This window comes from Triticum aestivum, chromosome 7A, assembly GCF_018294505.1.
Source record: "Triticum aestivum cultivar Chinese Spring chromosome 7A, IWGSC CS RefSeq v2.1, whole genome shotgun sequence".
NCBI lineage: Eukaryota > Viridiplantae > Streptophyta > Magnoliopsida > Poales > Poaceae > Triticum > Triticum aestivum.
In genome coordinates, this window is record NC_057812.1 from 684,872,891 (window position 1) to 684,897,947 (window position 25,057).

At 45.0% G+C, this 25,057-nt stretch overlaps 2 protein-coding genes across 2 annotated transcripts; one reads left to right on the forward strand and one right to left on the reverse strand.

Annotated features, from left to right (window-relative positions):
* Positions 1-3,645: 3,645 nt before the first annotated feature.
* LOC123149325 (histone H2B.3-like) lies at positions 3,646-4,277 on the forward strand. The gene has a single exon (XM_044568965.1). It carries the CDS (start codon positions 3,734-3,736, stop codon positions 4,148-4,150), a length of 417 nt encoding a protein of 138 aa, XP_044424900.1. The 5' UTR covers positions 3,646-3,733; the 3' UTR covers positions 4,151-4,277.
* Positions 4,278-22,747: 18,470 nt separating this feature from the next.
* LOC123149323 (histone H2B.3-like) lies at positions 22,748-23,381 on the reverse strand. Its single transcript, XM_044568964.1, has one exon. The coding sequence runs from the start codon at positions 23,283-23,285 to the stop codon at positions 22,869-22,871; it is 417 nt and encodes a 138-aa protein (XP_044424899.1). The 5' UTR covers positions 23,286-23,381; the 3' UTR covers positions 22,748-22,868.
* Between the last annotated feature and the right edge of the window lie 1,676 nt (positions 23,382-25,057).

Consider the following 25,057-nt stretch of genomic DNA (forward strand, 5'->3'; position numbering starts at 1 on the left):
ATAAAACTTCTGATGAAATTCCAATTTCAATCGTTTGTAATTCCAAGACCCCATATCATCATATAGTCTATACCATGTCGATGCGTCTCCCTTCAAAGATAAAGGGAAGACCTTCTTAACAACATATCCGGGCACACCTGTAAAGCTTAAATAATCCACAAACTTCATCCACATATATTAGATGCTCATCAGGATGTTTTGTTCCATCTCCTAAAAAAGGATTAGCTAGCAGTTTTTCTATCATACCCAAAGGAATTTCAAAGCGGTCATTTTCATTTTCATTTTCAGTAGGTTCAGTAGGTTGAGGAGCAATTCTTTGCTCTACTGGTCGGGGTGAAGATACCCCGAACAAGCCCCTCAGAGGATTACTTTCCATAGTAACAAGAGACAGTAAATTTCAGCACACTATATAAATTTTTCCTTACCAAATTCCACCTACCAAAGGCGCTTCACTCCTCGGCAACGGCGCCAGAAAAGAGTCTTGATGACCCACAAGTATAGGGGATCTATCGTAGTCCTTTCGATGAGTAAGAGTGTCGAACCCAACGAGGAGCAGAAGGAAATGATAAGCGGTTTCCAACAAGGTATTCTCTGCAAGTACTGAAATAAGTGGTAACAGATAGTTTTGTGATAGGATAGTTTGTAACGAGCAACAAGTAATAAAAGTAAGTAAAGTGCAGCAAGATGGCCCAATCCTTTTTGTAGCAAAGGACAAGGCTGGACAAACTCTTATATAGAGAAAAGCACTCCCGAGGACACATAGGAATATCGTCAAGCTAGTTTTCATCACGCTCATATGATTCACGTTCGGTACTTTGATAATTTGGTATGTGGGTGGACCGGTGCTTGGGTACTGCCCTTACTTGGACAAGCATCCCACTTATGATTAACCTCTATTGCAAGCATCCGCAACTACAACAAAAGTATTAAGGTAAACCTAACCATATCATGAAACATATGGATCCAAATCAGCCCCTTATGAAGCAACGCATAAACTAGGGTTTAAGCTTTTGTCACTCTAGTAACCCATCATCTACTTATTACTTTCCAATGCCTTCCTCTATGCCCAAATAATGGTGAAGTGTCATGTAGTCGACGTTCACATAACACCACTAGAGGAGAGACAACATACATCTCATCAAAATATCGAACGAATACCAAATTCACATGACTACTAATAGCAAAACTTCTCCCATGTCCTCAGGAACAAACGTAACTACTCACAAAGCATAGACATGTTCATAATCAGAGGGGTATTAATATGCATATAGGATCTGAACATATGATCTTTGACCAATTAAACCAACTATATCAACTACAAGGAGTAATTAACAGTACTAGCAACCTTCTAGCACCAATCTCGGACTTGGAGACAAGAATTGAATACAAAAGATGAACTAGGGTTTTGAGAGGAGATGGTGCTGATGAAGATGTTGATGGAGATTGCCCTCTCCTGATGAGAGGAGCGTTGGTGATGACGATGGCGATGATTTCCCCCTCTGGGAGGGAAGTTTCCCCGGCAGAACAGCTCCGCCAGAGCCCTAGATTGGTTCCGCCAAGGTTCCGCCTCGTGGCAGCGGAGTTTCGTCTGATAAGATGTCTTTTTAATTTTTTTTCCATCGAAAGACTTCATATAGCAGAAGATGGTCACCGGAGGGCCACCAGGGGGCCCACGAGGTAGGGGGGCGCTCCCGGGGGGTAGGGCGCGCCCCCCACCCTCGTGGGCAGGGGGTGCCCCCCTGGTGAAGTTCTTGCTCTCAGTATTTTTTATATATTTGGAAAACATCTTCCGTGAAGTTTCAAGACTTTTGGAGCTGTGCAGAATAGGTCTCTAATATTTGCTCCTTTTCCAGCCCAGAATCCCAGCTGCCGGCATTCTCCCTTTTTATGTAAACCTTGTAAAATAAGAGAGAATATGCATAAGTATTGTGACATAATGTGTAATAACAGCCCATAATGCAATAAATATCGATATAAAAACATGATGCAAAATGGACGTATCATCCGCCGAGCTTTTCGATCTCCATTGTACCCTTATCATTGCTACGTAGGTATATTTGCGCCGCGAGACTCCTCCCCTAAGACCAAGATGATGACGCAATGGAAGACCAACGCGTCCCGAGGCTGCGGGAAGAGCTCTATCCAAGCAACCCATGACGCCGAGCGAAAGCGGATGAGGGGTGACACCACCAGGGAGCCGCCGCCTAAGAAGAAGGACATCAAGACTACCGGGAAGTGCTTCCCTTCAGTCACCTCGGAAGCGGAGGTCAGTAAGCTGAAGGGGAAGGGGTAATTTTTAGCGAACTTGGTATACCAAATGCCCGTGAAGGGAGAGGTCGCTACGGCGCCGACTGCCGACGAGCGTGTGCTCCACCAAGACTTTTTTGGTCGTGGGCTTGGTTTCCCGTGCACAACTTTGTGTGGGACTATTACTTTTCTTATGTTGTCAGCTTCATCACTTTACACCGACTAGAATCCTTCATATCGCCAATTTCATTACATTCTGCGTGTGCTACCTCGGGATGGCTCCCCACTTTGAGTTGTTCCGCCATTTCTTCTGCATCCGGGTGTAGACAATGGCGAGGCCATCAGCGACTTCGGAGGGGTCAACCTTCAGTTGCGCGCCTTCTTCTACATTCTTCCCCGTGTCATTCCGCAAGTCTATGTGGACATGGCACAAGAACTAGCATACGCCTCCAGCCTCAACAGTAGCTTGGCAACCTTCGTTTCAGGAGCTTTGAGGCGACTTTGCTCTGAGGATTCTCTCGACGCCCTTTCCAAGGACGCCCAACTGCTTGTTGATGTCACAACGCTCATGAGGAACACCGACTTTGAAGGGATCCATATCCTGAGGACCTTGGTACAACGCCGCTTCCTTGGATCTTCGTTCTAGCGCCGAATCACACAAGTTGTTTGTTCCTTCAAGCGGTCGACGTGGCGATGAAAGTGACTATTTTCGTTGTGGGGATTTTGTCCTTCATCGATGTACCATCATTTCCTCGTGCAACGGTATGAGACTCGTAAGGCGGTGTGTAAGAGGTGTTTGCCTGGAGGCTTGTGAGATGGCATTGGCGGTGTCCCTCGTGATGATGGCATAGGCGGATCATCATTCTTCGCGGAATCAGGCGCCAATCTCGGCAACGACTTATTCTCCTGGGAGTCCCTTCTAGCCAAGCACGACGACTTCCTGTCCGCGTGGATGGCTGGCTCGGAAGACAAAGCATATGAGCGATGGTGGCGCAGCGCACCAGCAAGTTTCGGATGTCGAGGTCATGAGGCTGTGTATATCTATGGTCGCAAAAAAATAAAGAGAATAAGCCGTGCGTTTTTTTAGCAATATACGAAGTCCTGAGCTGTTTAAAGCAAAGCAAAATGTCGATGGCGGCAATTGAACTCAAAATTCCCGCCATGGAGAAAGCCCAGTTGACAAAAACACATGCGCGCGTGGGGCGAAACCAGGCTCCTCCCCGCCCACCTTTCCACCACGTCATCGATCCGTGCCGAGACGCATCTGGGTCGTCCATCGCGCACAGCGGCGAACGGCTGAGATCAAACCCAATCACTTGACGCCCACCGATCCGTGGCACGCACCGCTCCACCAATCAGAGCCCACCTTCCTCCTCCTATACATCCTCCGCGCCCTCGCCGCCGATTCCTCACCAGCCCTCCCACCTTCCCAGCCAAAACATCACCGCACATCTCCCCGGCGAAGCAGCAGTAACCAGCGGCATCCATGGCCCCCAAGGCGGAGAAGAAGCCGGTGGCGGAGAAGGCCGAGAAGACGACGGCGGCGAAGAAGACCAAGGCCGAGAAGCGGCCGCCGGCGTCCAAGGAGGGCGGCGAGAAGAAGGGGAAGAAGAAGGCCAAGAAGAGCGTGGAGACGTACAAGATCTACATCTTCAAGGTGCTGAAGCAGGTGCACCCGGACATCGGCATCTCCTCCAAGGCCATGTCCATCATGAACTCCTTCATCAACGACATCTTCGAGAAGCTGGCCGGCGAGTCGGCCAAGCTCGCCCGCTACAACAAGAAGCCCACCATCACGTCCAGGGAAATCCAGACCTCTGTCCGCCTCGTCCTCCCCGGCGAGCTCGCCAAGCACGCCGTCTCCGAGGGAACCAAGGCCGTCACTAAGTTCACCTCCGCTTAGATAGTCTGCTCCTGTCTTCTTGGTCGATCGATGGTAACTGTTTCATTATCTTGTGAAATAGTGATGGTGCTTCTTTGATCTGTCTCGTGGCTCTGTACCATTTTCAGTTCTAGTCCCTGTTGCTTCATTTGACAGAGTTCTTGCTATGACCCTGTTTGTGTGAGTTTATCTTGGAGAGATGTTTCTGATTGCAAATTTTGCTCCGAATTGTAGTAAATATTTGCATACAATGACACTCAACTTGCAGAGACGTTTCTCTGTTTCGTTTATGAAATTCAGTTTTCAACTGTCTGTCTATGAGTCTTGTGGCCGCGAGGCGGGGAGGCTGACTAAATTAACACGTCCCCGAGGGCACCAAGGCCGTCACCAAGTTCACCTCCGCTTAGATGGCCTGTTCCCTATCGTCCTGGTGGATTGTTGTTGCTCTGTAGGTAGCTGTTGGTACCATGTCATCTTGTACCTTGTGTGGGAACACACAACACACTGTTTCATGGTCTGGAGAGACAGTAACAGTGTTGATTTATTCAGTCTCATGATTCAGCACCCTGTTTCAGTCAACTGACGAGTGTCGATTTCTTCAGACATAAATCTAGGTTCACCTCCTCCTAATTAGGCTATGCTGTGCCCTGTCTTCTCAGAATGTAGTTAGATGTTCAGAATGCAATCATGACATGAGTGATTCGGCAGATTTGGATTCCTTTCCTATATATCCACTTGTTGGTACTTCATCATCCTGTAATTTGTGGGGAGAAAATGTTTGAGGATCTGGAGGAAATAGTAACGGTGTTGCTTTGATCTGTTTCATGCCTTTCTTATCATGCTCAATCTTTACCTCTGATTATCTCTGTTGATTTCAGTAAATCATCAGGAGGGAACAAGCGATTCTTTAGTAAAAGTGCATACCACTGTAGCTACTGTGGTGACAATCTGTGCCATAGTTCATATGTTCAGGAAATCCACGACGAACAGTTCAATTGTCCACACGAATCAGGAGGGAAAAAGGTCGTTTCAATCGGGCCTTAGCTACATTCCCGGTATCATTTTGCTGTTGTTGCAGCACAAAGTGGATTTTTTTTCAAAACTATGATATATTTTATAGCATTTTTAGAAACTATAGCATGATGATTTTCATAAAAATCAAAAGTAGTAGCCCATCAGCCATCTCTTGGTCGAAATAGGACTTTTCGGCCACAGTTAGGTTGAAGTAGACTTTTCGGACATCTCTTGGCCGAAATAGGACTTTTCGGCCACACTTAGGCCGAAGTAGACTTTTCGGCCATCTCTTGGCCGAAGTGGTGGGGTCCTGGCCGAAAAGGCACTTTTCGGTCAAGTGTAGGCCGAAATAGACTTTTTAGTCAAGCCTAGGCCGAAAAGTACTTTTTGGTCTCATGTAGGCCGAAGTTGCATGGCTCATACATTAGGCTGAAATGTATTTTCTCGCCACCCGTTTCTCGCCAACCCCTTCCCGCCATATATTCCCACCACCCGTTTCCCGCCAACCCCTTCTCGCCATATGTTCCCGCCATATGTTCCCGCCACCCGTTTCCCGCCAACCCCTTCGCGCCTTATTTTCCCGCCAACCCTTTCCCGCCATTTTCTCCTCTGTATCTATAAACCCCCCTTCTGGTGGAGGTGAATAAGTATTCCAGTGTAGTGTAGTCGAGATGTCCCATTATCCATTCGATCGTAGTTTTCATCCTGAGATGAGCAGCACTTTGCTGAGTCTAGCTACCGATTTCAGGATGGACAATAGGATAGTTCCATGGGACGAACTCACCGTTAGTGACACCATAATGAATGAGTTGGCTCACGAATTACGTAAGTCTGGGTGGCCTGAAAGGACCTATGAGGAGGTACGTAAAGAACTTCTTAGATTGCATGAAAGGTGGAAGAAGGTGGTGGAGCCGAAGAGTGAAACTTTCAGAAGGACTACAGAAAAGCATCCATTTTTATGGACTGAGGAGAGCCAGGACGACGATGATATCTTCATGCCGCCGCTTTCGGGTTCTACAACGTCGAAGGGCAAGAGTTCTGCATCGTCCAAAGGCAAGAGTTCTGCATCCTCGAAGGGCAAGAGTTCTGCATCGACGGAGGGCAAGAGGACCGCATCGTCGAAGGGCAAGAGGGCTGCATCAACGGAGGATGACGATGATGACTTCATGTAGTATGTAAGATGTATTCCTGTTGTACCGTTTCATTCATATGTATTTGCATTATTAGTTTGTATTGTATTATTGTAGGGCATTATGTTCTATCTGAATTTCATTTTGTAGTATGTAAGATGTATTGCACAAGTTCAGTCGCACCGTTTAATTCAGATGTACTTGTATCTTAATTATCGGTTGTAGTCTATTTGGAAATGTAACTGGAATAAGAATGTGAATTAATAGTAATATGTCTCTCGCATACATAAAACAATATATGTCTCCTGATCAGATAGAAGCAAGTGCGATAGTAACACATACATCAAGCATGTCTCATACATAAATACTGACACACAACTGCGAATAGTCTAAAACTAATATAGATAATGAGTCATACATAGATAGATAAGCATATCACTGCGGGGGACGACGACGAGTCTGGGTCTTCCTCGGGCGAGGACCGGAAGGCGATAAGCGCTGAGGCGGTGGACGAGGCTCGCGATAACCACGACCATAGTTAACCTCGTCTGTCACGGTCTGTGTCTCCTGCGTCGGTGGTGGGGTGGGGTGTGAAACACTGTCTGCGAGAAGCCATAAATGTTTGTAGCTTGGTCATCATCCTTGCGGTCGCCCTCAAAGTACGAAGCACCACCACTAAGGATCGGTGACTGCTCTGAATGCATGAACGGTTGCGATTGGTTGCCGCCTGCGGTAAAGTAAAACATGTAAAATTGATACAAATGCATGAACGAAGCACCACCCGTAAGCATCAGTGACTGCTGAGAATGCAAGAACGATTACTACACTGTTCAAAAGAATGTAGTGAATAGTGTTACCTAGATTCATCTGCTGATGCCAGTAAGCGCTCCCTAGCTGTGAAGGAGGTGGCTCATGCCAGGAAGAGCTCCCTGGCTGTGAAGGAAGCGGCTCATGCCAGGAAGAGCTCCCTTGCTGTGAAGGATGAGGTTCTGCATGATGCACAGAGGATCGTGGTTCTGAACGGTGCACAGAGGGTCGTGGTTCTGAATGTTGTACAGAGGGACGTGGCGGACGATGTGCTGGAGGAGGAAGTGCAACATCCGAAGTCCGTCTACACGTAACAGCTGCGTAAATCCCGCGTAGCTTGTCATCAAGACGCCTCAACCATGAGACGCCCTCTCGTGGTGGGATAGTTTCTCCCCTCTGAAAGCGCCGCATTAAAGCGGAAACCTCCTCTCGCGCCTGTACTGTCAAATCACCCTGTACACAAAGAGTTAACCAATTATATCCTCGTTGTATGATAGACACCACAAATAGACAACCAAGCGAATATGTCCAGATTAACAAAAGACTTAACATATAAGAACCAAGGCATTTACCGCGTGGTGTCTGGTTCCCACAACAGAGGCAGTTGGGTACATATTGCTGGTGAGAGGGGCTTCGATCTGATCAGGAGCAGCTGATGGAACCAAGTAGATCCTCGTTGTATGCCGGTAATGCTGCAGATACAACCCGAACATTTTCCAGTTAAAGGGCCGAACCTCACCCCAGATATTTGTCGCAGCGGTAGTCCATTCGTTAACGTAAGGGGTAATGCTCTTAAGCCAATAAGCCATGGACTTGTTTCCTCCTAGGCGACTATCCCTGAGATTGACATGTGCGATACATGATTAGGTATATTATGAATGGAGAGCTGACAACTAAAATAGTATTAGTACTTACTTGTGCACGTGTTCTGGCAAGTGTGGAATATCTGGAATCTCAGGCTCTTGATATAGACCGAACTGTCTCATCACCCTATGAAGAGACATCTCCTCAACCGTCACGTCGAACACCAACTTGGCCTTGGTCATCCAAAAGTGCCGATCTCTAGTGCACAATCCAGAAATCCCAACTAGGGTACCTCGATGATATAGCCTGAGGCGAGTATGGCTCCCAAATAACTTGATCCTCGTGCAAACTATCAAACTGCGCCATGAAGGACGGGTAGCATCCCCTAACCTGAGTATGCGCAAACTTTCTCTGTGCATGATAACAAATAAGCATTAGTAATACTATTGAATGGCAAGAAATAATTGAATTAATTGTTACTTAATATAAAAGTGCCTCTCGCCATGTCCAAACAGATCCCATAGTAGGTAAGTCGCCGATAGCAGGCACATAAGTCCCAGCTAACTCCTCCAAACCAAAAGGTTTATCAACGTAGACATAGTGTCGTCCAATAGGGAATCTCTCGTATGACCAGAGCTGCAACAATAATGGACATCCAACAAGACTAGATTTTCTAGACTTCAACAAGCAAGCTTTGCACATGCCTCTGTACGTAGTCGCTAACACAGCAGAACCAAAACTCCTCTGTAGAATATCCGCAGGGCAACGTGCGTCAGCTATCTCTCGTGCAATACCGATGAGTCGTGCATCGACAGTGGTCACGTGGTTCTCCGTAAACATCGTCTTGCCGAACAGCGAAAGAATATATGCCTCTAGGGACTGGTCAATCTGTGCCTCCAACAACTGAACGTCGGGATATCCTAACGAGACAATCTACATAGAAACATAATAATTGTATGAACATCGGACAACTAAAAAACAACATTTGTTTAAGTGGCCGTGATGGTTATCTGAAACTGGCTCAACCATCAAAAAGAGGTCCATGAGGATCATTGTCTATGGCCCTAGTAGTCGGGACCGCAGCCAAAAAACGGGTCTGCATCGCTGCTTGCCACCCAGATTCTGCCTCTAAGGGACCTATGGCAGCACCGACCAGAGTAATCCCAACAAGTAAGACACATCCTGTAAAGTAGGCGCCATCTCTCCCCAGGGAAAGTGAAACGTATGTGTCTCTAGTCTCCATCTATCTACTAAGCAGGTAAGGAGTGACTTGTTGTAAGAGAAATGTTTCACTTGCCTCTTGTGTAACTGCAATGGTTCACCTGCCTCATCTAAGTCCGGACCATCAATCCACTCATCCAATGTACCCTCAACCAGCCATGCCAAGGGTAGAAATCCAGCCCAACTTAACCTACAAAATAAAGAGATTGTTAGCGGTTATGAAAAGTATGTCCAACATAGTAAGTCATTATATGGACTCCATTATATGCACACATACCTATCAACCCATGAATTGTGTATCAGCCAGTTAGTCTTTGGGGTACGAGTGACCAACACGTCTAAGTTGTTGCCCGCTTCCGTAAGGGCGCCCCGGTGCTTTCTATCGATGTTACCATTAAGCAACGGATACGAAGACATATCTGCAATTCAAACAACAAATCTCAGGTGCAAATAAAACATAGTACGACATATTACAAATTATAACATAGTCCTGACATATTACGAATTAAAACATAGTCCTGACATATTACATATTAAAACATAGTCCTGACATATTACAAATTAAAACATAGTCCTGACATATTACAAATTAAAACATAGTTCTGACATATTACATATTAAAACATAGTCCTGTCATATTACATATTAAAACCCACTACGACACATTATATAGCTTGTGAGTTATTTCTTTCTCGTCCGCCCCTTCGGCCTCGACTGCCACGACCACGTCCGCCTCTTGCTCCTGTTGTCGCAGCTGTCGATGTGGAAGCACTCGTCGATGCGTAAGCACCATCTTTGTTCAGGTCAGGACAATATTTCATCCTATGCCCATAAGCCGCGCATAACAAACATTGTCTGGTTGCTCCACCAGCTTCAGACTGGTCCATATCGTTCCGGATGCGACGGGCCTTTCGTCTGCCCCTACTTGTTCGCCGAAGGTCTGGATGCGGGATGTATAATCTCTCACCGTCGTTTACCTTGTTGAAATTGTCGACGACTCTAAACCCTGTCATCTCGCCTGTCCAGGTGTTGAGCACTGCCTCTTTTAAATAGTATGAGGACACGAAGGATATAGCATCCAACTCAATCTGGCCACAGGCAGCCAACACATGAGAGCAAGGTAGGTGCAACAACTTTGGTTTGTTGCATGTACACTCACACGTTGGATAAAATTCCGTTCCAATTTTTACCTCGTGTGCCTTAACCTCATTTCCAGAATCAAAACCATCGGTAGGAAGCTGAACCTCATACCTCCTTTCTTGATTCCCTATGAGTCTGACAGTGTGCTTCTTTGCTTTCTCTATCTTCTTTGCCATGTATTCCATGACACGGCTACAATAAGGTGTGTTCTGATTATCTTCAATATGCTTCTTTGCTAACTCGTGCCTTTCTCTGAAATATCTCAAAGTGCCATGGAATACAGCCTCCACAATAGCTGTGAGTGGCAATGCTCTATTCCCTCTCAGCACAAAGTTATACACCTCTGCAAGATTGGTTGTCATGTGGCCATACCTAGCTCCATGTGTGTCATGCAGCAAAGACCAATTCATTGGAGGCTCTTTCTCTATCCACTCAGAAAAATTCTTTATTGCCCTTCCCTTCTTTCTCTTAGTATTAGGAGGGTCAATTGCTGGCAAGTCACAAAGACCTACTGGCTCCTCTAGCTCCGCGATGAGTGCTGCTAATTTAACCTGATCTTCTTCCATTTTCTTCCTCGCACGGACCTGCTTCTTAGTAAACTCATCTAGTTTTGACCAAATAAATTCGTATTTGCGCTGCTGGCTCTGCTTGCATAATTTTTTGAACAAGTTCATCAACCGCTTGTTCTTGAACTGTGAGAAAAAATTAGCCCCAAGATGGCGCATGCACCACCGGCTCTGCAAGTCCCTCCAAGGTGTTGGTTCGTCATCTGTTGGATTACGAAGTGTCTTCACGGCCTTCAATATACCAGCATGTCTGTCATGAATGACACACACGTTTGGTCGGTCCTCCACGATAGCAATTTTCACTTGGCGGAAGAACCATACCCAGCTGAGAAAGTTCTCACCCTCCACAAATGCCATGGAAAGTGGGATGATTTGATTGTTCCCGTCCACACCAATAGCAGTCAGGATTTGCCCTCTATACTGACCGGTCAGGAATGTACCATCCACAAACATAACAGGAGGACAATGTCGGAAAGCTTCGATGCACATAGCAAAAGAAAAGAACACTCATTTCAACACCTTGAAATCTGGTATACTCATCAACCTCATGTGTTGTACGTTCACATAAGTGCCGGGATTCCTCTCCTTTAGTATGCCCAGGAGACGGACAACATTATCATATGAGTCGAAGAACGTCCCAAACCTTTCCTCCATAGCCTTCTGCTTAGCCCTCCAAGCCTTCCCATAAGGAATGACATAATTCCATCTGACCTTCACTGCTGTCTGGATGTGTTTTGCTTCCATATCTTTCTTCTCTACTATCTCAGTATACATGAGTTGCGCAATGAGACTTGAAGTCAGGTTCGGATGCTTCACCAGCAGGTTCTTCCTCACACAATTATGTGGGACGACAATGGTGACAACCCAGTGGATGTCATACTTCGGCACGTGCCCGTGCACCTTCCCAGAACAACCTGTTACAACACATTTCACGGTATAGTTTGTTGGACTTGATATGTGTGTCCGGAAAACCCTCTGCATAGACATAGCCCACTTTATCACCGCATACTTCAATTTTTTCTTTGTATCAAACATAGCCCCTATCTGTACTTGGTTCAGATTATACTGCCATGGAGTCTCATGGCCATCGTTGACCGTAAGGCCGGTGGATATGTCATGCTCCCATGCAGAAGGAATCGGTACCTCCACTTCATCCTCAGAATTTTCAGAATCCAGTTCCTCCATCAATCCATCCTCGTCCTCTTCCTCCATCACCCTCTGCATTTCATCCCCTTCCTCATCCCCATCAGCAATACCAGAACCAGCTAATATTATCGACTGGCTACTCTGCCCAGTATCAGGACCACAAACATTGTGTGGCACGTAGTCTGACTCTTTCTCGGGTTGGCTAGCATCCACATCTTGTGGCTGTGACCCGGATAAAACAATCTCGTTAGCCACTTCACTGCCTTGGCCGGGTTCATACCCCCTGTGGAGTTGTACGGTATTCTCCTCCTTCGGCACAGGTTGCACAAGTGCATATGGGTGGATTCTTCGGTCTCGGCACCGTCTTAACAAGGACAACCAATGCTGGCTCCTATCTACCTGCATCAACTCCCACTTGACATTTTTACAAGATTTGGTCCACAATGCATGAATACTGACGGAACATACTTCAGGATCCAGCCCGAAACTAGTTGTCAACCAGTACTTCAATTGTCTAGTGTCCAGTCTGTCCGGGTCTGCTAGTGCCATGACGCCATTTTTAAACTCGCTAAGATCAACCCCCAACTCATTATATCGAACATTACCAGCGCCGTAGTAAACATTCAGATTTACTGATTCGGACATTTTCACCTGTCAGACATTGCCATCTTCTCATTAATCACAACGAACACTAATATTATCCGCTACACTAACTAAAATCCGCTAAAATGCCACCACATACAAATTAACACTAACACAATTTTTATTATCCGCTAAACTAACACAATCATTATTATTCCGCTACACTAACACAACTATTACTCCGCTAAAATGCCACCACATACAAATTAACACTACAATTCGCAATATAATTTATCTACGCTAACTAAACTATGCAACTAAGAGAAAATTTGTGAGGAGATGATTATACCTTAGCGGAGGTGCTTGCACCACCGAACAACGACAGCACCACCGCCGCCCCCTCGACGACCGGAGGTTCAACTCCAGTCACCCCCAAGCCGCACCTCCTCCTCCACAGTTGCTGCATGCTCCCCCACAACTCCTGCTCCTCCTCATCAACACCTGCTGCCCAACCGCATCTCCTCCTCCCCACCATGGCTACTCCTCCCCAAACGCACAGGAAACTATCCCATAGCAAAAAAAACACCGTAGGCCGTTTGAGATTGATACGATCTACCGATTCAGTGGCTTAGATGTGAAAATGGGTGGAAAACGGAGGAGATCAGCTAGGGGTGGTGAGGTACAGAGAAGAAACGAGAGAGAGAAAGAAGAACAGAGGCGAGAGGAAGGAGATGCCGCGCGGTGCCTTATCCGGCACTTTTCGGTCGATGCGTGGCTGAAAAGGTACTTCGGCCGCTGCCTGGCCGAAAAGGCCCACTTCGGTCGGCCCCAGGCCGAAGCTACTATTTTCGGCCCTACTTCCACCGACACCCGGTTTTCGGCCCAGCTAGGCGTATCTTTGGTCAACCGCGGGCCGAAAAGCCCATTTCGGCCAAGCTGCGACCGAAAAGTGCCACTTCGGCCAACACCTGGCCGACGGACTACTAGTTTTGGTTTTTTTGCATTACGTGCTATAGTTCTCGAAAATGCTATATAATATATCACAGTTTTGAAAAAATCTATTTTTTCAGACTGAGCACGACATGGTTTGGAACTGTTAAGGCAAGGTTTTTACCTCCGCAAGCGGCCGTAATACAGGGCTAGACAGACACGATTTTTAGCAATTTTACACTGCAATATACTTCCTTCGTTCTAAATTACTCGTCGTGGTTTTAGTTCAAGGAGTAGCTCAGGACGCGGCCCGGTTTTCAGTACTTCTCCAGTGCAATATAGCTGCTCTTGTACAAGTCATCTGTACCCTATGCACTGTAACTTCACATGTTCAAGCTACAGCTCACTTCAAGCCGTCAAACACATGTTCCAAGATGCAGCAACTATCGGTGCTAACCAACACAGCAACTACGCTGCTTCAGACAGCAATGTATTTTTCCACGATCCCGAAAGGTTGTTTGGCTGCTTGCAGTTGACCGTCAGAATCCGCGAGCACTGCCGCTAGTTCAGGAATGTCTCGCGCTGTTGGATTTCTCTTTGTGTTCCAATCTGCCGAAGTAATTTATCAAATCGCTTGTATATGACCGCCCACATACAGATATCACGTCAGTTGAGTCAATATAGTGTATGTAGTTTTCCATATCATGTTTGACACGACTTCAAAACCTCAAATGTGTCTTTTAAATATGAATTATGCTTTCATCTGTGTTTTGCCCCTTTGCAGATCATTCGTAAAATATGATCGTCATCAGGCCAAGTACGAACATGATCACTTGCGGATAGTCCAGAAAATAACATGTCCCAAGTAGTTCACTTATCATCAGGGTTGTAGTTGGTCTCTACATTAATAACGTAACATGTTATCTAGTATATAGAGGGGCAAGGGGCGCTCCAGGGGGGCCACCAAGACCTTAACACCTCTCGGCAGCGCCATGTCACTCTATATTCCCCTCAACTTCGTTGTGTTGGTCCATGAGTTACTGAGGTGTTCTACTTTGGAATGTGTGGATACCTTGGAGGCATTATAATATTCAATGCCGGATCGGGCAGAACTTGGCGAGGAGAAGCCCTCGAGGCTGGGAGGTACAACCATACTGCGAGAATCAGATGACTTCATTAACATCGTCAACATCTTCGTTGCGTTGATGGATCGTCGAGGGTATGATCTTGTTGCCTTTACCTCGATAATGATCTTGGTTGGTTTATGAGTGGTAAAAAAATGTGTATCACGTTCGCATGCATGGGTAACCATCTCATGTTATCATTTCTCTCTTTCTACACCCAACCTAACTTTCATTTGTGTGAGCAAAAGAAAAGGGCTCAAGGTTTGTGATTTCAGTAAGCTAATCTTGAATCCCCCTTCAACAGTCATCAACATGGCATGATATAACCACATCATCCTATCCTAGGGTTTTGAGGTTCTTACCACCCGTGAGGAGGAAATTCTCAGCTTCTTCATTGTCGAGGAAGGAACTGCGCCACTTTCATCGGCACCGTGTATTAAGGAGCCATAGTGGTGGTCTTTGAGGGATGCAACCGAACAAGGGACGAGTGGGTGAAATAGAGAGACCAGACCAGACCAACCACCACTTGTGAAAATCTATTTTCTTTCCCTTTTTATACTTCCTCCAGTCGAGTTTTTTCTGGACCATTTTTTGTATTTATATTTCTATCTTTTTCTGTTTCTGTTGTTTGAAACTGCACAGGAATTTCCAAATTCGTCGAACTTTTTTTCAAATTTTTGATGCGCCTTTTTCAAATTTGATTAACTTTTTTCAAATTCATTGAATTTTGTTTTCCAAATTGATGAACTTCTGTCCAAATCCGGTTCAGTTTTTCTAATTTGATCAGCTTTTTCCCAGAAATCGGTGATTTTATTTCAAAATTGATGATTTTTTTTCCAAAATCGATGAACTTTCTTATTGCAAGATCGATGCAATTTTTTCATATTTGTGTTTTTTTTAAATTGAAGATTTTTCTAATTTCATATTTTTTCAAAAATCCGATAACTTTTTTCCGTTCGTGATTATTTTCAAATTTCATGAACTTTTTCTCAAATTAGTGAACTTTTTCAACTTTATGAACTTTTTAAAATTCATGAATTTTTCTGAATACGTGAACTGTTTTATAATTTGTGATTTTTTTAATAAGGCAGCGTGTTTTTTGCATCTTCACGAAGTTTTTTTGAAATATGTGAAATTTCTAAAATTGTTCATTTTTTTAGGAAAATCACGTATGAGCGGGCTATAAATATTCTTGAAGTATAAGCGTCACTTGTAACGTGATGCTCTAGTGGTTAGCCAGGCAGCTGCACGAGCGAGCGCCGGTTGGGTTCCGCGGCGCTGACGGCGCTGAATAGGAGAGAATATCATATATGACGCGCGCCGCAACAAACTGTCGCTGAAACGCACATGGGAGAGTTCAGGAAGCCACTAGTTAACGAGTGCTTCTTTGGGAGTTTTGCAACGATCAGCGTCAGTTGGCGCTTTCAGCCATTCGCCACGTGTCGTGTTCTGGGCGTTCCTCTGGATTTTATTTTTTATTTTTCAGCATGCGTTTTCGGCTATTTAAACGGGTTTTTTTCGTGGTTTTTCGACGTTTTGGTTTTTCACCGGTCTTCCTTAGCTTCTCGACAAAAAAAATTCAAAAAAAAATTAGCGCGAAAAAACGCGTTTTTTCCGCGAGAATCACGGTTTTCCTTCCGCGAGAGACATGGTTTTGCTTTCGCGATAGTCACGGCCATACCTCTGGGAAACGGAAAAAAACGCGTTTTCTGTTTTTTTTTTCGCGAGAGTCACGGTTTTGCTTCCGTGAGAGGCACGGTGGTGCTTTCGCGAGAGTCACGTCCGTGCCTCTGGAAAACGAAAAAAACGCGTTTTCTTTTTTTTCCCTTTCGCGAGAGTCACGGTTTTGCTTCCGCGAGAGACACGGTTGTGCTTTCGCGAGAGTCACGGCCGTGTCTCTCAGAAACGGGAAAAAAACGCATTTTTTCCTTTCGCGAGAGTCATGCTTTTGCTTCCGCGAGAGGCATGAGTGTGCTTTCGCGGGAGTCACGACCGTGCTTCCTCGGGAACAAAAAACGTGTTTTTTTTCTTCCGTGAGAGGCATGATTATGATTTCCTGAGAGGCAAGGGCGTGCCTCTTTCGAAGAGGGAAAAAACCCATGCTACCGATTCGGTTTTTTCGTCCGTTTTTTTCGTGAAAAAAGTTCGTCAAAACCTATTAATATGGGATTTAATTTTGAAAATCTCGACGCTAGGAATCCAACGGTGAAAGCGGTTTGACATTTGCATGCACGGTTTGCGAGATAAAATATTTTGAATAAATGAATCTATGAAGAAATGGAAAACTCCCGGGCTGCGACAAATGGCGCGCTGCATGTACGTCACTTATCGTAACCTGGGAAATTGGAGTGATCTTTGCAACGACTCCTCAACTAGTGATTTCGGGGAGTTCGAGCGAACGATATGGGCCCGCCCATTTTCAGTAGCATTAACGTGTTACAGAATTCTGGTTTTGGGAACCTACTAGCAAGTTCCTGAACCTGGTTTTCAGGGTTTTTTTCCGGTTTTTTCTTATTTCTTTCCTTCTTCCTTTTTCTTTATCAAGTTTTTTTGAGTGAAATGCGCTGCTAGTCCACGAACTCAAACTGATCGCACACTTTAGGCCATCAACTTAGAAAGTGATCAAATTTAGTCCACAAACTCGTTTATTTGATCAAATAAGGCCAAAACTGATTAGAGAGGAGAAAAACCAGCCACTTGGCTGCCACATCAGCGGCTCTTAGACTGTTGGACTAACTATTTTTAGAGGGGCGTATTTGCAAACTTGTCGGGTTTTTTAACTTATCTTAGTTAAATGGCGTATAGAGTAAAAAAAACCTGCATTGCTGGGGACTCGAACCTACAACCAATCAGAGTTAGCAAGCAGCAGCTAACCATTGGGACACAATCAGACTTCTTTAATTTTTGACAGCCGACTCATTATATATTCATGTAGAACCAGGAGATTTCATGCAATCACCTTTTTGTTTCTTTTTCTGCGGGTGGATCCCATGCAATCACATGATTTCCTTCTAGTGTTGGTCGGTAGATTTCCTTATATTTACAATCCTATTAAGTACTACCCGTTAGCTTGTTTCCTGCCTTTGACATTACTGATTTGGAAAGAACAGTTTTCTTAAAAACAATATAACGCCATGGTGCATGGAAAGTTTAATGTCAACATACTTATTGTAACATATATAATCCGATGCAACTTATTACAAAGTTAGGTTGTGTTCCAATGGTAATCAGCTAGTTGCCAAATCCTACAGGTTGTAGGTTCAAATCACATGCAAGGTGGTTTTTATTTATTATTTTCTTTATACACCATTAGTTAAGATAGGTTGCTAAAAAACCGATCAGCTTGCAAAAAGGGCCCTGTAAAAATAGTTGGTCACAGAACGGTCTAAGGAACACGGACGTGGTGGCCACGTGGTCGGTTTTTCTTCTCTTCTCTTTAGACGGTTTTGGCCTTGTTTGATCAAATAAACGAGTTTGTGGACTAAATCTGATCACTTTCTGAACTGATGGCCTAAAGTGTGCAATCAGTTTGAGTTCGTGGACTAGTGGCGCATTTCAAATCACATGCAAGGTGGTTTTTATTTATTATTTTCTTTATACACCATTAGTTAAGATAGGTTGCTAAAAAACCGATCAGCTTGCAAAAAGGGCCCTGTAAAAATAGTTGGTCACAGAACGGTCTAAGGAACACGGACGTGGTGGCCACGTGGTCGGTTTTTCTTCTCTTCTCCTCTTTAGACGGTTTTGGCCTTGTTTGATCAAATAAACGAGTTTGTGGACTAAATCTGATCACTTTCTGAACTGATGGCCTAAAGTGTGCAATCAGTTTGAGTTCGTGGACTAGTGGCGCATTTCACTCAGTTTTTTTCTTTTTTTCGGTTTTTGTTTCTTTTCATTTTCCAAGTTTTTTTCCTTTTCAAAATTATTTTATTTTTAGCAAATTTGTTCATAAATTGAGAAAAAAGTTCTGTGTTTCAGAAAATTATCAAATTTTCAAAAAATGCTCATGTTTTCAAATATTGTTCAGAAGTTTAAAAAATGTTCCTCCTTTTCCAAAAAAAATCACAACTTCAAAAAATGTTCAGGATTTTCAAAATTTCTTCATGTCTTAAAATTTTGGTCAGCGTAAAAAAACCATTCCTGTTTCTTCCAATTTAGTTCACAAATGGGAAAATTAATCAAGAATTGAAAAAACGATTGTTTTTTGATTTTTTTTCGAATTTTAAGTACTGTTCCTGTTTTCAAATGTTTTTCACAAACTTGAAAAATGTTCGAGTATTTCAAAAAATGGTCCGAGGTTTCCAAATTTGTTCAGAATTTTTTAGACTTTTCATTATTTGAACAGAAAGTTCAGAATTTTCAAGAAATTCACAGTTTCAAAAAATGGTCACTTTCTACAAAAATTGTTCGCCATTTTGGGAAGAAGTTTGAAATTTCAATATTTGTTCGTGTTGTTAAGTTCACACTTTTAAAAAAAAATCAGAACTCCAAAAGATGTTAACATTTTTGACAAATCGCATTTCAGAAAAGTTTAAAATTTCGGAATTTGTTCACATCTAGCACAAAATGTTCAGACTTTCAAAAAATACTTGCCTTTTAATTATTTATTTACACTTTGCAAGAAAAGTGTTCATTTTTTTTGAAAAGGTATTCATATCTGGCGTTGTGGTTAGTACTTAAAAATTAGCGCTGCTTTTACCAATGTATTATCGTCTAATGCATAGGTTTGTCGACAGGGCTTTGTAACCCGGTGGTCTGCGATTCGACTCCTGTTCAGGGCACTTGATATTTTTTTCTGTTGTGCCACAGTACAAGCGGTGCGAATGCGCGAGCACACTAATGGGCCTGCCCATTCGGGGCTTGCTACATGAGTCGCGACCCCAATTTGACGCAGAATGCATCAAATAGGAGCTCCCTTCCTCATGGGGCATAGCTGAGGCATGGATGCTTTAAGCAAGAGCGGGCCTGGCCCAATCTCTCATACATGAAGTTAATCATCCTGATCACATGTATTGTCTTCGCCATAGGGCCCACTAGCAAAGCGTGAGCATGCATCAAGGAAGGTGGCAGTGCATAGGAGCAACAAGCAAATGAATGGACGAAGCTCTGGAAGATAGAGGTTCCATCCAAAATCAAGATGTTCTTATGGCGGTTTGCGAGATGCTCCACACCCACGGCGGATCTCCTTCAGCGTCGAAATATGGCCACATCTGGGGCATGCAAATTATGTGGGGCTGCCGACTCTTGGAGACATGCACTCTTAAACTGTTCTATGGCCAGAAGTGTTTGGGCCTTGGCGGAGGAGGATATGGTGGAAAAAATGATCCAGTGTGATAGTGACAACGCCAAAGACTGGTTTTTCAAGATGATAGACACGCTGTCATATGAACAGCTAATTCAAATGGCAATCACTCTCTGGGCCGTGTGGGGAGCAAGGAGGAAAGCAATTTATGAAGACATCTTCCAAAGTCCCATGTCGACTCACCTTTTTATCCAGTCTTATTGGAATGACCTTCAAATCACAAAGAAACCGAACTTGCATCACATTCCATCGAGACAGCCCCGGCCGAGACAGTGGATTCAGCCACCAGAGAACACAATGAAGCTCGACGTGGATGCGGCGGTGGCATCACGGAGGGGAATAGGAGCAGTGGGTGCAGTTTGCAGAGACAGGGGAGGCAGTTTCCAGGGTACCTCGGTGATCGTTTTCAGAGGTATAATCGACCCCACTACGCTGGAGGCGTTAGCGGTGAGGGAAGCAATGGCACTCGCGGAAGATTTGAACGTCTCTGCCATACAGGTGGCCTCAGACTGTTCGGTGGTAATAGATGACATCAAGAGAAATAGTGGAGCAGAATATGGAGCAATCGTGCAAGAGATTAGAGAGTATGCTAAGTCTTTTGTTTTATGTAATTTTGTTCATGAGTTTAGGAGCTCGAATTTCGAAGCTCATAATCTAGTGAGACATGCACTGCGACGGGGCCTGGCCGCCATGTTTGGTTAGGCCACCCTGGGGACCTCCATTTCGTCCCTGTAACCATGGTGACGTCTTAATAAAGTTTCACGGATTGTCTAAAAAAGTCAAGGAAGGTGGCGGCTGTGCACTTCATTTCGGTGGAGGTCGACTTGGATGGTTCACAGAGGCATGGGGCAGCGGCATTGCTTCGCACACCTAGGTGTGGCGGGGAAGGTAGAGTTGGGAGGTGTGACATCGTCCTCTATTGGAGGTCTTGTTGTGCAGTGCGCATGAATGCTCGGAGCTTGGGCGGTGACGTGTGTGGGTTAGTTGTGGCTTGTGAGGGGCATATCTGTCGTGCAATGGAGGTTGAGGTGTGCGTGACCACTGGGTGTGTACACTCCGGATTGGAGGTGGCATGACGTTGTTTGTTTTGTCTACTTCGGTTGTGTGGGACAACAAGTGCGGCCAAGGTGATGGGGTGTTCATGCTCGGATCTTCGAGCCTGGGTGGCGACGAGCGATGGTCGGGGTGGCGGCTATTGTCAAGGTGAATCTCAGATCCGGTCGGATCTGGACTATGCAGGCTTGTGGTTGCTGCTCTGTGGCGGTACGACTGGTGTTTTGTTGGCCGTGGCGCGGCACGGTTGTGCGGTGTGGTGTTGCTTGTGTTGTGGTCTCGATCGGGTCCAGGTGGTGCCGACATCGACTCGGGGATTCCTCCTTGATGTTGCATGACTGTGATGTCCTGCTTAGTTCGGTGTGGTCTACCACCAATGAATACAAGCGGAGCCACAACTTAGTCTTCCAGGTTTGTAGCAGCTGGCCCCATACACAAGGTATGTTAAAGTGGCGAGGAATAAGATTTTGGGGGAAAGATTTGATCGACAAGGGCCGTTACTGACGATGATTGAAGGCATTGTCGAAGGGTACTTTTTCAACATTGGTATGTGCCCGTCGAAGTGGTGGCAGCGTTGGAGGTTGTTGACATGGCTGAACCATTATCAAAGGTTCGGTGGGGTTGGTCAAGCACGGTTCGTGCGAAAACTTTGTGGTTGATGATGGTCGATGCGAACGATGACATCGTCCATGGGCGTCGTTTTTCTTTTTGAAGCCACTCCAAAGATCTTGCTCTCAGTGCATGTACAATGGTGGCATATCCATATGCCTCATGATAAAAAGTAATTTGAGACATCTATATTAATTTTTTTCTCTTCAATCCAAGCTCTCACTAGTAGGCCTCATTATTAAATAGAAAATAAAGACTCTAGTACACATGCATCTTTACTTTTCATTCCAACCTTTTTAGCTTTTGTCATCGGACCATACTTTTTTCTTCAAATATCCGCCTCCTGGAGAGGATCCAGCTTACCTATCCAAACCTACTTTACGTCATATCCGATCCTACATGGCATGCGAGGCATCACCTTGAGGCTATGCATTGTACATGCCCTCAAGTCGTCTTAGATGGTGCTGGTGGTCGGTTTAGGTCGTCATCGGTGTTGTGCGTTTTTCTTCTTTCTTTTTTCTTACACATGATGTGGTCTTGCCTTAGTTTTCCTTGGAAAACTAGACCATTTTCGAAAAGGAAAAAAGAATTGCAGGAGCACCCAGCCCCATAAGAAAATTCTCTACCTGCAGAAAGAATTGCAAATTTGCAGCGGAACACGAGGTGAAATCCAACAGCGTAAGGACACCCGTGAACTGGCGGCAGTGCTCGTGGGTTGACACTAAAATAGAAGCAACCCTCGATACAGAGATGGTTGCTGCAGCTTGGAACATGTCACTGACGGCTTAAAGTGAGCTGTAGCCTAAACGTGTGATGGTAATACAAACGGTACAAGAAGAGAACGTCAAGTTTCCTGAACAACTTGACAATAGATTTGCTCGAGCCCCCGGCGCCATCACCATGTACAAAGTATACAAAGTACTCGAACCACCACAGCCTCCCCTCCTCACGCCGAAGGCAACACCAGCCTCGTAAACCAATAGCTGAAAACTGAAATTAAGAAATGGAACAGTGAAACTGAAACATCTTTGCAAATTCAGAATCGTTGTCAGCAGAGTTCTACAGAAGCCATACTCACAAATCAGAATAGAAGTTGCAGATTCAGAACTCACACAAACAGGATCATAGCAAGAACTCTGTCAAGTGAAGCGACGGGGATAATAGCTGAACCTGAACATGATAGAGAGCAATGACCAAAGAAACACCATTAATATTTCATGAGGTAATGAAACAGGGTGTTCCCACAGAACCAACACAAGTTACAGGAAGACATGGTCTGAACAGCTGACTATTACAGAAAAGCATCCTAGCCTAGGAGGAGGTGAACTTGGTGACAGCCTTGGTGCCCTCGGAGACGGCGTGCTTGGCGAGCTCGCCGGGGAGGACGAGGCGGACGGAGGTCTGGATCTCCCGGGACGTGATGGTGGGCTTCTTATTGTACCTCGCAAGCTTGGCCGACTCGCCGGCGAGCTTCTCGAAGATGTCGTTGATGAAGGAGTTCATGATGGACATGGCCTTGGAGGAGATGCCGATGTCCGGGTGCACCTGCTTCAGCACCTTGAAGATGTAGATCTTGTACGTCTCCACGCTCTTCTTGGACTTCTTCTTCCCCTTCTTCTCGCCGCCCTCCTTGGACGCCGGCGGCCGCTTCTCGGCCTTGGTCTTCTTGGCTGCCGTCGTCTTCTCGGCCTTCTCCGCCACCGGCTTCTTCTCCGCCTTGGGGGCCATGGATGCCGCTGCTACTTCGCCGGGGAGACCCGTGGGATTGTGGGGTGCGGTGGTGTTTCGCTGGGAGGTGGGAGGACTGGTGAGGAATCGGCGGCGAGGGCGCGGAGGATTTATAGGACGGGAGAGGGTGTCTCTGATTGGTGGAGGGGTGCGTGCCACGGATCGGTGGCCTCGAATGATCTGATACGATCTCAGCCGTTCGCCGATGTGCGCGATGGACGGCCCGGATGCGCCACGGCGCGGATCGCTGACGTGGCGGAAAGGTTGGCGGGGGGGAACAGACGGGTTTCGGCCCACGCGCGCGTATGTACCGGTTGGAGTTTCTCCGTGGCGGCAATTTTGAGTTAGATCTTTTTCCATCGACATTTTGCTCTTTTTTGCGGGGAAATACTCTCTACGGTCCTTTTTACTTTGCATATTAGGTTTGTCCAAAGTCAATCTCATTCAATTTTTACTAAGTTTATATAAAAAATTATAGACATTCACATAACAACACCAATATCATTAGATTCATCTTGAAATATATTTTCATATTATATTTATTAGATATTATAGGTGCTAATAATTTTTAATATAAATTTGGTCAAACTTAGCAAAGTTTGACTTTCGCCAAATCCAATGTTTAGAGTAAAAAGGACCGGAGGGAGTACTTTGTACATGCATACGTGCGTCTTTCTGCGCCGTTTATCAATGTTGGTCATTAATTGTTTGAAGAATTTATTCAATGGAGTAAGTCAAATAGTTAGGTGGTGTTTGGTTCTCTAGTTCTAGGACTTTTTCTAGTCCCAACTAAAAAGTCTCTAGTCCCTAAAAAGTCCCTCCCTGTTTGTTTCCACAGACTAAAAAGTCCCTAGTACCTTCCTAGAGGTTATTAAATGATCATGTTGCCCTTAGTATATAGAAAAATAACAATCAAACAACACCATGGGATGGCGGGCCAATGGGTGCATGAAGGGGCATTGTTGAAAAAGTCCCAAAAAGTCCCCAAAAGACTCTCCTTGGAGAGTCTTCTTTATTTAGTCCCAAATGCCTAGTTTAGTCTTAAAAGTCCCTCATGTTTGGTAAAAAAGTCTTTAAGAGGGACTTTTTCTAGTCCTTACACAAAAAAGTTCCTGAAAACAAACACCCCCTTAGATCATTTAGAACTGTGGTTGTTCGTACCATGGAGCGTAGGGGCTGAAGAAGTGCACGGATGTCCTTCACGGCGCCTCCTCAAATTTGCACTGCCCTCGGATGGAAGAGGAGTGGTGCGTAGAAGAGTTTTTGAGCTAGAGGGGGGATGTGGTTGGAAAGGTAGGGGCGCGCGGAGGAGTTCGACCGGGTGGTGTTTTAATCGACCTTGAAGAATATTTTTCAAGAGTTTGGTTACTGATTCAAGTGATTTTAATCAATTGTTTGAAAGATTTGAACCCTTACATAACAAAATTTCAGCAGAGTTTCCTTTTTTTAATGACATCTACAACATGCAATTTACATAGTGTTATTAATTTTCTAGTTTAAAGTAATGCAAGCATAAGAAAAACACACCTTTGCTCAATAATACAAAAACAACACGAACATATATCTGCTGCGGCGAGAGTGAGAGAAAAATGTGTTTTTTTAATAGTCCCGGTGAGAACTAACCCAAATAAGCACTTCTTGGCTAGGTTAGATTTTTTAGGTGGGTTAGATGCATCTAACCCAAACAACCCTCATATTTGGATATTTTTGGGTTAGTTGAGTCCAAACTAACCCAAACTAATTCTAACCTATAGATCCAAACAGGTCCATTA

What these genes read in the sequence shown, in the direction of transcription:
- LOC123149325 (XM_044568965.1), top strand. Translation starts at nt 3,734, where the DNA reads ATGGCCCCCAAGGCGGAGAAGAAGCCGGTGGCGGAGAAGGCCGAGAAG.
- LOC123149323 (XM_044568964.1), bottom strand. Translation starts at nt 23,285, where the DNA reads ATGGCCCCCAAGGCGGAGAAGAAGCCGGTGGCGGAGAAGGCCGAGAAG.